The 18,737-nt window shown below is 30.9% G+C and overlaps 1 protein-coding gene across 2 annotated transcripts; it reads right to left on the bottom strand.

The window, feature by feature from the left end:
• Positions 1-1,052: 1,052 nt before the first annotated feature.
• LOC111409248 lies at positions 1,053-8,449 on the bottom strand. 2 transcript variants are annotated; one of them, XM_023039263.1, is made up of 12 exons: positions 8,266-8,449; positions 6,367-6,796; positions 6,153-6,289; positions 5,094-5,207; positions 4,933-5,013; positions 4,057-4,224; positions 3,758-3,890; positions 3,402-3,565; positions 3,166-3,289; positions 2,948-3,052; positions 2,573-2,653; positions 1,053-2,411 (listed from the first exon to the last, which is right to left on the bottom strand). In XM_023039263.1, the coding sequence occupies exons 2-12, from the start codon at positions 6,682-6,684 to the stop codon at positions 1,191-1,193; spliced, it is 2,646 nt and encodes an 881-aa protein (XP_022895031.1). In that variant the 5' UTR covers positions 6,685-6,796; positions 8,266-8,449; the 3' UTR covers positions 1,053-1,190. The 2 variants fall into 2 exon arrangements, with proteins under 2 accessions (XP_022895031.1, XP_022895032.1); XM_023039264.1 differs by lacking the exon at positions 8,266-8,449 and having other exon boundaries at positions 6,367-8,210.
• Positions 8,450-18,737: the final 10,288 nt, after the last annotated feature.

Here is an 18,737-nt window from a genome sequence, read left to right as displayed (position 1 = left end):
AAAAAAACACAATTCTTATGAATGTCGAGATTCGACAATCGATCCTTAGTGAGTAACTTTGATTAGGCACCCTACCATAAGATAAAAGCATATTTTGGAGTAATAAAAGATCTCCAAACCTCCCTCGTCCATACCTTCATGTTTCCCTTCGACTGAAAATGCTTATAGGTGCCCCGGACGCAAAATTGCCAGCTTTATTCACATATCACATGATATCATCCAAACATGCACCACTAACATAATTCTTATAACATAGTTTAAGGCCCCGTTTGGGAGTGATTTTGAGAATTGATTTTGTGACGGTTAGGAGAAATGTGGGACCACCTGTGAGAGAAGGAGTAAAACTTTACGACTGAAATAGTGAAATAATGATCAAAAAATCAATTTTTTGAAGTGAAAAATCACTCCCAAACACCCCCTAATTCAGACAAACATTGCACGCTGCAAGATCGGATGCAATACAAATTGTCTTCTTGTCTGCTACCTTTCTAGTCTGAATTTTTACAATGTTTAGCGCTCACATAGAAACTGCCCTTGTATAGCATCAATAGATTAATAATTAATTAGCCCCCACTTCGAAAATTTTGTAAATGATTTAATTCATAATGATAAATAAAAAAAAATTAAATAATATTTGTAAATCTACTAATAGATCTAATTAAAAATAAATTTTGACAGTTCATAGAAAAATTTATAATTTTTGGAAAATAGCCTATACTTGACTAACGTTTATAAATTATTTATATAAACACATAAAGCCACATTTTAACAAGTTCAATTAATTTATCTACCACTCATTATTAGTTATTAAAATTATTCATAAACACTTCCAACATGCTTTTAAGATTTGCAACATGAAAATTAACAAGTTAATAGAAAGGCAGAAATGAAACTCGAGCCTTCGAGCCAAGCTTTGCAGTCCCCTATCACTCAACATACCATCCTGGGACCTCGATTTTGATTTTGAATTTTCTTTTTCTATTTTTCCTTTTTTTTTTTTTTTTTTTTTTTTTTTTTTTTTTTTTTTTTTTTTTTTTTTTTTTTACCGAATATGCAAACATATCTTTCGTAGTATAAAAGTCTACTTATATACGTGTGTATTGTACAAAGAGACATCGTTCATACTTTGACCACCCATATTCAGCAGGAAAAAAGGGGAAACACATCTAAATTACCACAAATGAGAATCATTATTGATTCCACGATCTTGAGAACGGTTTCCCCATAGACTCTTGAACTCCAGAATTCTGATGTGTCATTCCCATCCATCCAGTATTGTTGGTTTTGATGCCAGTGACAGTGTCATGGCTGCTCAAGTAGTTGAGTGAATTAGCAGATTGTTGCAACACATTGCTGCTTGATGGAATTCCACTACCATTTCCAGGCACAATGAATCGTTCTGCGGACCCCACTGGATCATAAGTGGCACTAGGACGCAGTTCATTACATTCTGATACGACACAGTATAAGGTCTGATCCGAGTTACTTCCACTGCCTATGCCATGGGTCCCACCACCAGCCCCCATCGACCAGCCATGCTCACTTTGAAACCAATTTTGACTAAGGTCTCCATTCATATGAGATAGAGGAGCCCAATCATGAATATTGACTGTCAAGTGCTCTTGCTTCGGCATAGAATATCGACCTCCATCACAATACACACTCTCCTGAATGTTCTGAGGCAAGTAAAGATCATTCAGTCTCTTCTGCCTGGGGTCCAAGGTAAGTGACGGATAAACCTGTTCCCTGAAATGCCCAGAAGATTGACCACCCTCCATCATTAGATTGGGCGCTGGCCTAAAATCTAACCCCAGCTGTTTTTGCTCTTGATGGCTCGGTAAACTGCCCTGATTCTTGAAGAAAGACTGAAGTAGTTCATTTCGAGCTTTGTTTGGGTAAGAAGTAAAAAATGACACATCATCAGGTTGTCTGTGCAATGAATTCTTCCCTACATCCTGATTCCTCCTCATTGCTTCCAAATCTATCATTTGTACTGGTTGCTCCTCTACAAACTGCGGATGGCCAAGTGACAACTCACCAGCAGAGGCATATTCATCACTTGCAGAAGTGGAACAATAATAAGAGCCGTGCATGTTACCTGCTGTCCAAACATTCCTCGTAGTTGGGTGAGGATCCTGCTGGCTGACAGGAACATCCACATGGTTCCGATTTCCAGGGTACTCTGACATTATTGAAGGAACTTCATCTGTCTTCGCAATTACATCATTTCCAAAGGATTCCATCTCTATTGAGTTGAACTGGAAGCTACCATCATTAGGCGAATCCAACTGCTGCTGTTGATGCTGATCCTGAATAAAAACATGGCTGGAGTCATCTTTATCATCTTCAGAAAGTTCTGTATCTTTAGGTGTTTGATCATCAAATACATAATCAGTCTTTTCCTCGTCAACCTGACAATCATATGACAACGGGGAAGAAGTTAGTACATCCACCTAATCTTTGTCGCACAGAAAACACAAATTAACAATTTTTTTTCTCTAGTGATTGACAAGGCTGATTCCATATACTCAACTACCCCAATCATAAACAAAAAATAGACAGTAAAATCAACCTCGGCAGTCACAGCCATATCGCAGTTTGCTTCTCCATTATCTATTGGCCCCTGAAGTAAGCAGCCCTCTTTCTCCTCATCCTGAACACCCACCAAATGGAACTGACAGGTTAATATCACACGCTTAAAGTAGACTACTGTATCAACAACATCAGCTTTTCAATGTGTGGTCGAAAAGTTTTAGGAGATTTAGATAAAAGTTGATGAAATGTGAGATTGAAAAGTTGATGAAAATGTATGGTCAAAAATTGAAGTTTGACCGGTTGAAAAGTTGATGAAACTTTAGCAAAGTTTTACCAAACAAAGTGATAATTTGTTGTTCCTAAATCTCTAAATTCAATCAGATATACAAGAAAAAGAGTTCAGCTGATAAACCTCAACTGTCATTGCAGGTATAATTTCTTCTTCGCTATCATCTGCTGGCTCATGTTGCTTCTCATGAGAATCATCTTTCTCTTCATCCAGAGTATCCAGAGTAGACTATTAGAAACGAACAAATTAAAAAACTGCAGCAACTAAAAATTTGAAAGAGATTTAAAATTAAATTTCAATGAATTTACATAACTAAGGATAAAAGAATAAATGCAACAAACCTCTTGAAATTTTAATTTTTGTCTCATTTCTTGACCCAAGGACTGTGCTAACTGTTGTCTCAGTAATTGTCTCTTCCTCCAGATACCGAAACCTTCGGGGACATTTTTATTTGCCAATTCCAACCTGTAAGATCAACATTAGCATTCATGAGCATGAATTGAAAGAGTTTAAAATTTTATTTTGTCGACATTTTTAAGACGGTTAAAAAAATAAAAAAGGAGGAGGAAAAACCAACCAATAATAATGCAGCTTCTTTCTTTCTTCCTCCTCAAATACCTCGAACGGTTGTACACGGAGTACGTCAATGCTACCTAAAACGTTATTCAGAGACATAGGCTTAATGCTATTACTAGAATGCTTCATACTACTCTTGACCCGCTGATGCTGTTCTTTGCTGACCTGAAGAACCACATAACACAAGCCTCAGCTTAAAAATATGACAATCACTCACACATTCCTAAAAGAAATAACATAAATGAAAACCCAAAATATTAGAAAACTAGGTGTCCAAATTTAATTCATGTAAAAAAGGTAATAGTTATGAATAGTGTAATGTCAAAGTAAATAACAATTTCTGCTGCACCAAAAAACCTTGATGTAAGACATATATTTGGCACCATCACCATGCTGTATATTGCGGTTTTGGAGCTTTTCTCCCTTTTTGGGCCGTTCAACAGCCTTTAAGCCATTGGAAGAATCATGATTTTTGTCCAAGAAGCCTTGTCTGCATATTCGAACACAGAACAACCAGCTGGAGTTATCAAGATGACTTTAGCTCTATAGACTTGCATTTATTACACACTCAAAATGATCATCAAATGCAGATAATGAGACCTCGTGAGTTCTTCTTTTTTTGGTCGGATGAGAGAGAGAGAGAGAGACTAAACTACCTCTTTTTAGATTTTTCAAGCATCACCACCAAGTTCTGATTGTCACTGCTGTATGCTTTATCAGAAGTAGCCCAAGAACATGAGTCAGGTGTTGCATCAAGGTGTTCTTCAGTGTCATAGAATCCAGTCTCAGACGTTGGCATGCCTTCGTCAGCATGCTTCCTTTCCCTGCTTATAAAATTCAATTCTTAAACCAAGATGGTTCGATAGATATATATACAGAAATTGTAAAATCTTGTAATGCTTTGAAACTAGAACAAGAAACAGAACCTCAAGGGATACATTAATAAAGGCCATTTCGTGACAATTTCAAGCTTATTCAGCAAGGCACCAAGAACTTTGATTTTCATGTTAGTTGTGGAAACATCGATGACAGGCTGCTGAAAAATGACTCAGAGAAAATTCCTATACAGTATTCTACATGACTAATTGCATGCAAGTCAATTTTGAAATAGAACGCTATTGTTTATCCATCTCCAAAACATATATAAAGGAAACGTAAGACAGAAACAGATAAATGCCAAAAAAAAAAAAAAGGCACAGTCAAAAGCATGTAATTAGGATTGCCATGGGTATCCAATATGAGTAACACTGCAAGAGTATTTGATCATCAAGTATTATTTACAAAATATCATCAGTTATTGGTTAAACAACTATTGTGGATATAAGTTCCATTTCCAAGATTTTTCATTCCATAATTAACTGAACAATTTAACCTTCCAAATTCAACAGATAACGAAAGAAGGGGGCCCTGGGGTGAAATTTTCTCAAGAAGACACACTGAATGCATTAATGTGATAATGGGGTTCCCAAAGAGCATGTAGGAGACTATTAACAAATTTCATACAACAAAAACACAGGTGCGAAGAGAATAACCTCCAAATTCTCTGCACAACGTCCTCAGGATCCTTGCAGGTGGCCAAAATTTCCTTCCACGTCCGCAAATTCCCAATCATGCTGAGACAAGGAACATAAGCTCTTGAACAGAAAAAATTAAAGCAATAGGACAACTCAGAAACGAAATGAAAACTACATACTTATCATGATACTTCTGCAAGTCTGAATAGTATGCCTTCTTACTGGTCTTGCGAGACTGTTCCTCATGAATAATGTTATCAGGATGAAGTTTCCCAAAACAAAGAGATGAGCCCCTGAAAAACATAATTCTACCAGTAAGCAACTTAGCTTAGCCATGGCCATACCATCGTACCAAATTTTAGAATGAAAGTCTGTAATGGGAAGAACAAGACTGATGACATCCCATCCAAGATGAAGAATTGTTTATTAGAATACAATTGTGTGACGTACAACAATAAATAAATAACATGAAGGCCATGTTTGATAGGCTTATATTTTCCATGGAAAATGGGTGTTTGATGGCACAAATTTAGCATGGAATTCCTTTTCCATCTTTTATTGCCACATAAGCAAATTTCACCAAATGGTGGAATTTCAATTCTCACCGAAATGGTGGGAATTGAAATTCAACCTTTTGACGTATTTTTTTTATTTTTTATCTTGCAATTGAAACAAATTTTAAGAATTATTATAATAAATTCCATTTCTTTAATTAGCAATTTCCATGTAAAACAAAGTCAAACGAACACCAAAAGATGGATATTTTTTATTTTTTATTTTTTTTTTTTTTGCAATGGAAACAAATTTTATTCCCAATACCAATGAAATATATCCCTTTAATTGACAATTTTCATGTAAAACAAAGCCAAAGGAACTCCAAAAGACACTTTTATTTCATCATTTTCCACGTGAAAAATTATACCAATCAAATACAATAATTTACAATTCTCAGGAAAACAATTTCTAGGCAATTCAATTCCCTGAAATTCTTTTTCAATTTAATTCAATTTCATCTTTGCAATCAAACAGACCCGAAGAGAAGACAAAACAAGTTGCACAATCCGAAAACACATGCATGCAAGCCAAAATTGTTCAAGATATTCAGAATTATAGTAAATGAAACTATTATGTGCAAGAAACAAAATAGTCCAGCTCATAGTCAATATATATTATGATTTATTGACAACAGCAGCTTTTAAAATCAGTTGTCTACAGCCCAAAAGCACAGTAAAACTTGCCATTTCTTGAAAGGATTTCCAAAGTGGAAATTAATCCCAGCAAGCAAGTCTTGAACAATATTATCTGACTCAGCACCTTTAGGTAGAAATTGCGATAGAAGACTTCGTTCATCTTCAGATAAAAGGTTCTGCCAGACCTATAACAGGTTCCATATGAACAGATAGGTTAAGAACAATAACTTCTTGACAAACAAGCATGAAAAGCGACAGTTACCTCATATGAGAACACCTCCGATAGACTTTCCAACTCAAATATCTCCTGAGGAACAGAAATTACATCAGCCAAAAAGATATGGCCACGAGCACCTGCCTCCATAAACGGAATTAAGTGTCTTTGAGCAATGCCAATCTGTTCCCTCTTGGAAACAACACTCTTTTTCTTGTTATCCCACTCAAGAAAGATGTTAGCTCTCATGTTCAGATCATACTGTTTTGATCCCATCTTCTTCCTTTTTACCCGGTGTAGTTGGCGAGAAGTATATCCAACGAAGCTGGTAGCATTTATCCGCTTTTTATGCTGATCGGCTGCCATGTTAACTAAAATAACTATTTAACAAGAAGTCTCAATATAACATTTTCTAACTTGATCTGAATCAAGAGGCCTCTTCCTTTGCTGAGAAAACTGAAACTTCAAGCGTAGAGATCTGTCAATAGCAAAATATACAATCTACTTAAGACTGCCCATGTTCGATCTAGTACATCTAGAAGCAATCAATTTAATTCCTGTAAGAAGATGTAAACACTCCAAAGCAGAAAACCAAGTTGCAAAATCTACAAAAATATAACAAATGCTCAAATGTACTGAGATTAAAATCCTAGTTCCTAAGAAGCTAAATAAATAAATGAAAAAGTTTTTCTCTTCAGATTCCTGTCTGTTAGAGAGGTTATTTTGACTACTTTGATTTTCCGTTGGCTGGAGGTCATGCTGTATGTCCCTACTTCTAAGTTATTGCTTAACTTTTTGTTTTTTGCTTGCAGTAGTAATAAATACCCCAACTTTGAAGTGGTCAAATAAAAGTGGTCAAATAAATATGGAAGACACTATAAAAACATCATCTCGCAGAATGAAAGTGGGATACTTAATGGATGATAATGTATCATAATATTCTTCTTCACTCGAGTCTGTTTATCAGATAATAGATGCAGCCATATGTTCATTCTTACATAGAACTTCCAATCTCAGAAGAGTATCAATCTCAAGTGAGCTCCATGAATTAGTTTCATGCAATAATACCAATCCATGGCATAGACAACGACACCAAAAAAAGTCAAAACCAGTTTCACAAAATAAAACTAAGCCCTAGTTTGATTTTTATTTTTTCAGAACTAATTCTTCATGGAGAATGTAGAGTTTAAAAATAGGGAAAATTATGGATCCATGTGCAAAATTATTTTATTGGGAGAACATGTGGTTGAGAATGAGTTTTGAGGAAAAGTGATTTTGAAAAATCCAAAATCAAACAAGGGCTAAATTTAGATATTCTGTTTGAAAGAATGTAGTCAAATTACTGGTATATACTTATATTTGAGATTCCATAAGGTATGATCGGTAGGTAAATTTAAAAAGTAAAAAAATATATATATAAATAGTGAACTATACAGATAGCATATTCGTCTTTACAATGGACTCTCCAATTAATAAATTCAAATCAGATGAATAAATACCGTGCACGGATTCAATATGAATTGAAAGAAAAAGAGAGAAAATAAGAGTGTGTTTGAGGATTCCACAGCAACACCGTTCAGACTCATTTTGGGGGGAATACATGGGGACTGAAGGGTGAGACGTTACTAAACTATAGAGTTAAAGAAACAAGAAACAATTAAAAAGAAAGATAAGGGGGGGAAGCGAAAACAATAATAACAAGCATTACAAGAAAATGGGGGAAACGAATAGTGTAAAAATTCCAAGTAAAACAACACTGAACGTATTGCCCAAATTAACAGAACCAGCAATTTCAATAAAACGCCTATAAAGATGTAAAGTAAAGCAATTATCCCAGATTAAAATGGGAAAAAGAAAATTGATGAATAAAGAAAAGAGATAGCATATTGGGGAAAAATAAAAGCCCTATAAAACAGAAACAGGGTGGGAACCAAACAAAGAGAATACCTGGTTCGCGAAAACAGGAAGTCTCGAGTGGCTATGAGGTAGAGAGAGATTGGAATGGAGACGTCAAGGCACGCAGCACAACACAACAATACAAGTAAGAAGTAGACCACAGATTGAGAGATGATCATCGTCACCATAGATAAAATCGGACGAATCAGGTTTCTTGTAACCAATGTTATAAACACGGTACCACCAATACAGCGGAAGAGTACAACGTAATTGTGAATAGTATGATACTCTCAATCAACAAAAAGAAAAATTAAGGGAAATAGTTTATTATTTTTTTACCAGATTGCAAGACAGTTGGCTAAATATATTCAACTACAATTTTTAATAATTAGATTATATTTTGATTGCTTAAAATGTTCATAATCTTTATACATTATCACATTTATGTCTCAAACTTTTTTCATCTCATTCTTATTTTCAAATTAACATAAAATATTTCTGATTTTGGAGATATAGAGTAAAAAGATTCATTTGTTCATTGCATTTTTTTAATAAGCAAAACAAATAAGAACTCAAAATGTGATTAAATATTTGACCCTCATTTTAAAGCACATTAACAATAATTTTGGAAGAAAATCATAATTAAGGACAAAATTTTATGACCAATAAAATGTAAAAAAATAATAATAATTATATGATAAAGAAAAAAGTTAAGGGCATAATTGTGATAATAAATAAAGGTCAATGACATTTAATGTAATAAAAATATGGAGTATTTATAAAGAAAAAAATGTTGTGTAAATATAACCACCTAAGACATTCTGATAAATATGTCCATTTTATCGTAAAAAATGATAATTAGTGCAAAAGGAAAATTGTAATTAGAAATTATAATCACTTTGAGTAAATTGACAAGAAAATCTTTGCAAAAAGAAATAAAAAGAATCTAATACAAGACTAGGCCCATTTTTGAGCCACATTTTAGGAAAATAAGGTATTATTCATGTCAAATCAATAGAAAATGTGTGGTTAAAAAATAAGAAAAAATTTTAAATTTGCATGTAATATTATTTTATTGAAGAATATGTGGTAGAAATGATGTCAAATCACTGTTAAAAAATATTTTTTTTTAGAATAATGTGACTCAAACAAATTCTAGAATAAGAATGATATAATATAAAAAAAAATAAAAACTTGATAATATTTACAAAGTTAAAAAGTCAAGAGTAAAATTCATTTTTTTACTCTAAAAATATTCTTGAAACATGCATAACGACCAACTTCATGTTATAAACAATAGTTATATCATTTTATATAATACACTTCGAGAAATTCATAAGTATTACACATTTATCCAACATTCAAATTTATCTATTTATAATTTAAATTATTATAAAATGTGCAACAAGAACAATTGTTATAATTCTCAAGATAATACATAGGGAGTCTTTGTTGCTTTTCTTCCACCCTAAAGATTATCTTACATTTTTCAAAATCCATTAATGCTTATCCAGTTGTTAAGAATGATCTTCCAAAAATTACTAGCATGTGTTGATCTTCTATATCTAGGATAATGAAATCAACTGAAAAAATGAGATCTCTAGTTTTGATTAGGATATCCTCAATCACTCTATAAGGGTGCTTGAGAAATCTATCAGCCAGCTATAGAAAAATTGAAGTTGCTTTTGGATCCCCAATCCAAATTTCCAGTAAATAGACAATGATATCAAATAAATACTTGTACTAGAATCAATTAAAACAATTATACTACATGAAATCCCTATTGAGCAAGGTAAAAAGAAATTCCCAGGACCTTTTAATTTAGGAGGGAGCTTGTGCTATAGAATTTCATAGCAATCTTCAGTTAATGTCACTAGTTTATCGATTGACAGTTTTCTCTTCTTGGTCAACATCTTTTTAAAAAACTTAGCATAATTAGAATTCGTAGAATGACGTCAATAAAAGAATGTTGATATGAAGTTGTCTATAGGCATCCAATAATTTTTTTAATTGTTTTTCCAACTTATTATTCTGCAACCTTTGAGGGAATGAGATTGAATACATATGTTTATTGAATAACTTGTTCATCATTCATGGTAGGTACCTGGTTCTTGTTGGTCCCTTTCTTCTTTGTAGTTATTTTCGACGTGTGAACTCCACTTCTTATTGTGATGGCCTGAACATGTTCCTATTTTGGCTGCTTTCAAAGTCTTTGATGGAATGGAATAGGCAGCACATATGCTCGAAAACAAGGCTGAAGACTTAATTGATGATGTTTCAATAACTACATAATTCTTAGCATCAACTGCTAATACATATTCTCGTGGGTTCGTTTCTGTGTTACTTGGTAAGGTATCATATGTTCTGTTGAACAATGCACTGCTATTTGCCCTATCTGAGTTTTCAAATTTTTTATTACAATGTGTAAGTTTCGAAAATTAATCTAGTCTTTCCATTGTATTGAGCCATTAATTCTTCCAACGATGGTTTCTTCTCTTGTTTTCGACGAAATTCTAGTGGACTATCCTGAATCTAATATTCTTAACTCTATTTGTTAGTCCATGAGAAATTTGAATGATTCCTCCAACCTAAATTATAAGTGTTGGAGTAAGAGTTGTTATATTGTCTTTGAAAATTCTGTGTATAACTGACCACCTCGAACTAATAAACATGCATGAAAGCTAAAGGATAGCTTGCAGTTGTATGATCTGCCCCATAGATTGTTGCTGGTTGGTGCACCATATTCACATTCTAAGTTAGTTTGTCCAACTTTTTTCTTAGTACTTCCAGCTGGGTTGCCAATGATGTAATTACATCTATGTTGTAGCTACCCTTCATTTTTTTTTTTTGCAAAATCTTTGTATTTTTTTTTTTTTTTTTTTGCAGAGTTTCCTTTCAATTGACCACATAGACTTATTTTCTGCAATTTTTTAAAAAAGACCTAAGATGTTGTCTATAGGCTTAGTCATTATTGATCCTCCTGCTGAAACGTCGATTATATTATGGTATATAGGATGCAGGTCTGAATAGAATATGTAGACCTGGGTTCTTTTAAGAATGTCCGATTTGTACACTTTCTGAAGTAATCCTTAAACCCGTTACATGTTTCTAGATAGCTCTTGAGGTCCTTCTACTTGAAATTATGAAATTCATTTCTAATTTGATGGACTCGAGAAGGCAGGAAGAATTTCAAGGTAAATCTTTGTACCATGTCATTCCACAAAACGCTCAGGACGTAATGAGTGTAGCCATTCTTGTGCACATTCCTCTAAAGTATGAGGGAATAAGCATATTCGAAAGATGTTTGTTAACATACCATTGTGACTGGTTATTTTGTAAAGCATTAAGAAGGCGTGTATGTAAAACAAGTTGATAATATATTCTCGTATGTGAAAATTGTCATGCCCAAAAGGTGGATAAATAATAGTCAGTTGCACAGCAGCTAAAGCGGGAATTACATAATCCCGTACTAATATTTTGCCATTATTGGTAATTGGTTTTGGAGGATGGTAACTGAATTTGATTCTAATTTTTGGCCATTTTCTTGCTTCTCTCTATTATCTTCTTCGTCGTCTGAAGATTCTTTCAATTTTAGGATTCAATAGTAGAAGTTGATTTTTTTAGAATCTTACATAATCTGCTAAACAACACCAAAAAAACAAAATCAATTAAAAGAGAGGCCAGGTATGTGATTAATAGTCTAAAACAAATAAAAAATAAATAGTTCGAATCTTATATAAACTAATAAACTCAAACAAAATAATTTATTCCCTGGTAACGATGTCAAAAACTTGTTTGTCAAAATCTTACAAGCGTATGGGATCGTTGATGTAACACTCCGAATTTTAATTATATTTTCATATGAGTTAAATTAATAATGATCATCTAGCAAATGAAATAGTCCATGTTTAGTCTTGTCGTCACACTAAAATTCAAAGGTTAATGCGATTTACTCAACTCACTTATTTGCATAAATGATTTATTCGCTTACGTATACTTTTAAAAATCTACCGTAAGTTATTTGACTCGAATATTTAAGTATTTTAAAAGTTAATAAAAATACATTGATATTATACTCATTTTGTAGCTTGTGTTAAATTGCATAGATTGGCTCAAGAGGAAATAATTTGGACTAGTCATATCCAAGTTATTTTGATAAAATGGAAGTATTCTAAATTTTATACTTTATTAATAAAACAAAAGGTAAATAATAATAATAAAATAATGAAATATAAGAAATGGCAAATACGTTGGTTTTGAGAAAATTGTAAAGCTGTAATATATTATAATTAATAAAACATAATTATCCCATTAATTTTAATAATAACTAAATTAATTAACTTTATAATTCTTACGAAATGTGACATGCATTTGAGTCCAAGAATTTAATATGAAATGTTTGATTAAGTTATCGTGAGAACTTTATATGAGTAGGATTTGTGTTAACGTCATTTTTCCATTTTCATACTTATACACAGTTCATTTTTATCTATCAATTTCAGCTTATATTTTAATAATTTTTCATGTCAATCGAGTTAAGAAAACATAGTGCAAAAGTGGTAAATTTTTATTTCTTTATGTTTATATAAATTTTGGCATGAAATACTATAAGGACTTTCGGGTCGTCTTCTATGTTAAATTCTTCGAAATGGACCGTTAAGTCGAATATGTTAAATTCTATGGGATGGACCATTTGGTAAAATATGTAAATCCTATAGGATATAGGAATTCTTATGAAAATTTCTTAAGTTATTGGATGTCGTGTACAGTTTGCTCTAAATCTAAAAAAAATGTAGGTTTGTCATCTCATTTTATATTTATATCATGTTAATAAGAATATACACGTATTTTCTACTGAGTATTTTTTTAAAATACTCACTTTTACAATAACTTTTCAGATTAGAACGGGTCATGTGGACATGTAGCAAATTGATTGAGTGATGTTTATGGAGTCGTCAAGTAAAATTTCTAAAGAAGAAAATTTGCAAATTTCCTTTATCTTGTTGAAGAATATCTTTAAGTTAAATTTTGTGCACAGTATTTAATAGTTTTTCTTGTTTTCGAACATTAAGGTTTTTATGTTAAATTCAAATTGATGGTTTGAAATCATAGTATTTTAACACTTTATTTGATGTGAAAACTTTTCACTTAAATTGTTGGTTTATAATTATTGGCTTAGTGAACAAATTTCAAATTTTGAATAAAAGTAGATTTTGTTTAAATTAGGAAAAGAGGATTTTTGGTAATAGCACTTCAAGTCTATTTTATTTATATATAAAAAAATGAAATAGATTTTGGGGCTTTACAATTGACAATTAATAGATTTGATAAGTTTAGAGTACCATGAACAAAGAATAAATTTCCATTCAAATTTACTAATCTTGCATTGAATTCAAATTATATGTGACATAAAAGAGATTTAACTTGTGATTATTCTAAATTATGCCAAGAAGTTTGTAAAAACTACGTTCATATCAAATTATGAATAATGATATTGGATTTCGAATTTATCCATTGTTATCTATTTCAATTCTCAATTATGTAATTTTGCTCAATTCATACATTTTTTTATAATTGACAAAGATAAGCTACTTAACTTTCTTTTCCAAGTTAAATTAATTCTATTATACAATCCGGTCATATTCCTAATCCGAATTCAAATGATTAAAATGCTTTAACTTTTAAATTATTTATATGATTACACACGTGATAAATGTTATTTCTAATTTCATTGCACATATGTTAATCATGTAGAGTTCTAAACGTACTGTGAATCTCACAACATTACGACAAGCAACTAATTCTTTACTTTGGTGATCGGGCAATTGAATAATGCAACAAAGCGTGTGAGATTAATCAAGAGAAATAAAAATTTAATTAAACTAATAGTCTTGAATTAAAATAAATAAATAATATGATTCATCTTCGTCCAATACATGAAAGGTATTAGCCTAGCATATATTATATTATCACGCAAAAAAGTATTGGAAAAAATCACCAGTAATTGAAAAAAAAAATCCCAATGAAAGAAAGTGATTTCTTCTTCTTAAATCTTCAAACTGAGAATTGAATCTTCAACTTCTTATGTTAATTGCCCTTGATTCTATGCTAGTCCTCTTCTTAATGGTGTTTTTATGGTAAATTTTGGTATATATGACACACGGTCTCAGTTGTTTAAATAAAGTTTGGAGTCTCAATTAGAAACGAATTTGATCAAAACAAGAATAAAAAATGTTCAAGTCGAAATCAGCTGTGTGGGCACGTCGACATCTTGGTGCAACCTGTGCAATTATCTTGGTTTGCTCTTTGTTGAACATTGGACGAGCCAGCGCTTCCTTGTTTGCTCGTTTAGGCTTGCATTTGAATGACTGAGTGGCCGTTAGTATGCTTGTCATAACTTTTTCACTTAATGTTCGATTGAGGGGATTTAAAGTGTTGTGGAAAGCTAATTAAAAGGGTTACAATTCCTCTAAAATATCAATTTTCTAATTCAAACATTTTCTATGCAAAAATAGGTCTTAATAAAAGGTTGAAAATTTGGAACATAACTTTTTCGACTGAAAATTGATTTGTGAAAAAGTACTTTGACTATATTTCATTTATTTGACTTCCAATTGCATCCATTTGATTGCATGTGATATTTAATGATACCTTTATGATTTGAATATTTGAACTTTGGTCCTTGAACTTTGAATTTTCTTCTTTTTGCCCTTTTCGCTTATTTCTTCTAGTTCACCCTATTTACCTCGAGTTTTTACCTAACAAACAAAATTTATATAAAATTATGCTTCAATTCATCCAAGTTAATATTAGTTGATCTTGTTTAACTATCCAAATGAGTGTATAACACACGGTAAGATCTAAAAATTTAAAGTATGCTTGTAAGACATAAAACCTAATTCCGACAAATAAGAACACAAAATCAGTTTCTTTAGTTATCTCTAAATCAATTTGACAGAAAATCCTATTCTAGGTATAAGATATTATATTTATTAGCAAAAAAAAAAAAAAAAAAACCTTTTAAACAATGCAATATACATAAGTTAAAATCATACCTTTAAATTGTAAAGGCATTTTTGAACTTTTAAACCAATGTTCTAAAAAACTCATTTAAGCTCGAAACTCAAGCATAATGCCCCACTTCGTGCCTAGCTTTTTTTTTTTTTTTTTTTTTTTTTAAATTCCTCAACGGCTGAATTTTTTTTTTCCTCTTTTTTTTTTTTTTTTTAAAATTTTTTCTTTTTTTAAATTTTTTTTTTTTTTTTTTTTTTTTTTTAAATTCCTCAACGGCTGAATTTTTTTTTTCCTCTTTTTTTTTTTTTTTTTAAAATTTTTTCTTTTTTTAAATTTTTTTTTTTTTTTTTTTTTTTTTTTAAATTCCTCAACGGCTGAATTTTTTTTTTCCTCTTTTTTTTTTTTTTTTTAAAATTTTTTCTTTTTTTAAATTTTTTTTTTTTTTTTTTTTTTTTTTTTTAAATTCCTCAACGGCTGAATTTTTTTCTTCCTCTCTTTCTTCTTATTTTTCAAATTTTTCCTTTTTTTAAAGTTTTTTTATTTGACTTTAGTTTATTATTTTTTTTTTATTTTTTAAAAGACTTTTCATTTGAATTTAATTTCAAGTTTTTAAAAGATTTTATCTGTACAAAAATTAAAAATGAATTTATCTAATAAAGAGTTAAATAAGATTGAAGCTACGTTGCTATCTCCACTATGTAATTATTATGTTGAGACTCATTATTTTGTTGAAAACTTCAAAAGCTTGTATAAAGTTCCTAATAAATCTATTAAGTATAACTTGTTTAGTTGAAAATTGAATCTATAAAAAATAATATAGTTTTTGTATTTCGAAAACTTGATAATTGTATAATTGACTAATTATATGAATTATTAAGTAAATATGGTATTTTATAATTTTAGATGTTTGATATGTATTGTTTTAATTATTAAACGATTTTTAAAATTATTAAAAAATTATAACAGTACTAAAAATAAGAAAGTACTTTTTTATGCCTAGACCTCATTTAGACTAGCTTAAAGCTCATAAAGCATGACGTTTTGCCTCCACACCTAACCACGTTTTTCTCTTTTTAGAATATTGCTTTCGACCACTAAATCAAAAATAACTTGAAAATGGCTCTCTTTCTTTTTCGTTTTTATTTTTTCAACAACTCAATGTTGAATATGTATATATATGTGTGTGTGTGTGTGTGTAAGAGGGTATAAAGAATGAAAGGAAGAAGAATTATAGAACTATATTTGGAGATATTAGGATTTTTTATAAGGATAATAAAACTATGTGAGCTTATATGATAGTAAAGAATTTATTATGATGTCAAAGCACTAACATATGCTATTGTTCCACAAATTTTCCAAACTTACTAAGAAAATGTGTGATGAATTTTGAGGTCAAAGAAATCACAATCTAAGAAAAGAAGGTATAAGTGTTTCCAAAATTAATTAAAACAACTAAATCTATTAATATTATCATAGAATGGAATTAAAATATTTTCATATCTTTAAGTAATTTTTTCTCCTTCAAAATGAAATTATTAATAAATCAAATAATTAAATAATTAAATCTTGTAATTAAGCATTTCCAAGTAACAGACATTCACGATTCAACCTTTATTAAATATATGTAAGTATGAAAATCATTTCTGATAAAAATATTACAAAAGATAATTCTTAAAATTTTACGAACTTCTTATCTTTTATTATTAGTATTTATTTAGTCATGGAGCGTAATAATATGAGCACAAAGTCAATTTATTGCCATCTCTCAATTTAAGTAGCAACTAGTAATAACAATATATATTTTGAATTGAAAACATGGCATGTGTGCATTACAATTAAAATGTGGCAAGCATTCATCAATTAGGCATTTGAAGTCATCTCAGTATCTTTGGACCATTCACTGGCATAATCATTAACTTATAATAAACTTCATAGTTAATAAATGAATTTTAATATGAATAAACATGCAGAATTATTAAAGAAGGGGTATCCTTTGTATGAAACATTAGGTAATGTGGCATCACAAAAACATAGTTGCTCTGTGGGTATTGGTCACAATGATCATAAACAAGCAAGATTATGAGTCATTGGAAGACATAAAATGAACAATTTTCAAAATCTAGGATAATTTATAGACATGCAGATATCATTCACGACGTCGTTGAGAGTTTGGAGGTCAAGTTATCAAAAGGTCACTCATCAAAAGGCTTGAAAGGTTAAAGAATATATCTCGAAGAATTTAGTGGGTTCACTTGAGAAGAATCATACTAAACTAGCCTTGTATTACCATAATATGGACAGAACTAATCCTAGTTTGACATTCTTTATTGAGATTGATGTCGATTTAATGTATTTACATATGTATAACTTTATGTAGAAATACACTGAGTCTGAATATGTGAATAATGTTATTTTTAAATGAGAGAGATCACTAACTATCATTGGTTAATTTGATAGTTAACACATATGAAAAAGTAACTGATTAATATTGGATTAGATGAATGTTAAGTAAATAACTGAAATCAAAATTCATAACTACGTAATTCCAAAAGTTTTTCAAAATTTTCATGTGTAGCTTGACTTTGTATAGTTTTATTTGAAGTTCAATCTCTTAAGCTGATAAATGATTCTGACATACAGTGATGATGTAGACATTTTTTAGTTAGTGGCACAATCAAACTTCCAAATCAAACAAATTGATAAGGAAAAAAATATAGTTTCTTCTTAGTCATGATTCTTAGATAGAACTATAAAACTTAAGATACAAGTGCAAACATAATATATCAATTATCAGCTCTATCCATTCCAAATCAAATACTTACTAACCTGCCACAAGTACGCAGGCAGCATTTATGAGAAAAAGCAGCATCTAAATTTGTTATGGTGTATTGGAAAAGATACTGAAAAATTTCGAGACATGTTAACTTGACATAAATTATATTATTGAGGGCAAACAGTCCAACAAATGATCTTACCAAACTTATCGTCATTTTTGAGGTAAATGATCGAGGCAAATTCTTCAAAGATCCCTCTACGCATAATCGGAGAAGGATTGAGCTTCTATTTTGTACTACATTTATATGTTGACTTGTTCTTTAGATGTTCAAATCTACAATTGATTCAAAAGGCTGGCATTGATGATTTTTGTTATTGAAATGATGAAATAGTTGGACGATGATTGTGAATGGTGAAAGATGAAAGTGATACTAATGGCGATAGAATGTCTTAATTGGATGAATATTGAGGAAGCTTTGTAGACTTAATAATCAGTTTTCTCCATTTGAATAGTCAGATTACCCTTCCTATTTATAGAAGGACCTGTGAAGGTGTTTGTTTCGCAAACAATTGAGCATGTTGTCACCAGATGGACTCATTAATCAGAATGGTAGTCTTAGAGTTTTGAAAGACTTGATCAACTTTGGATGGAATTAGCATAACACATTGTAGTTGCATCATATCTATATGTATTAATGCTTTGAAATAAATTCATTATTTCAGCGTCATTTTCT

The sequence above is a fragment of the Olea europaea genome, chromosome 14 (assembly GCF_002742605.1).
Source record: "Olea europaea var. sylvestris chromosome 14, O_europaea_v1, whole genome shotgun sequence".
Classification (NCBI taxonomy): Eukaryota; Viridiplantae; Streptophyta; class Magnoliopsida; order Lamiales; family Oleaceae; genus Olea; species Olea europaea.
The sequence above is the reverse complement of the archived record's forward strand: the minus strand, read 5'-3'. Positions and strand labels throughout refer to the sequence as shown.

Excerpts from the sequence above, each read along its gene's own strand:
- LOC111409248 (XM_023039263.1), bottom strand. The coding sequence starts at position 6,684 with ATGGCAGCCGATCAGCATAAAAAGCGGATAAATGCTACCAGCTTCGTT. Across the intron at positions 4,225-4,932 it reads GTTGTGCAGAGAATTTGGAG|GGAAAGGAAGCATGCTGACG; the intron begins GTTATTCTCTTC and ends TTTTATAAGCAG. Across the intron at positions 3,891-4,056 it reads CTTGAAAAATCTAAAAAGAG|ACAAGGCTTCTTGGACAAAA; the intron begins GTAGTTTAGTCT and ends TCGAATATGCAG.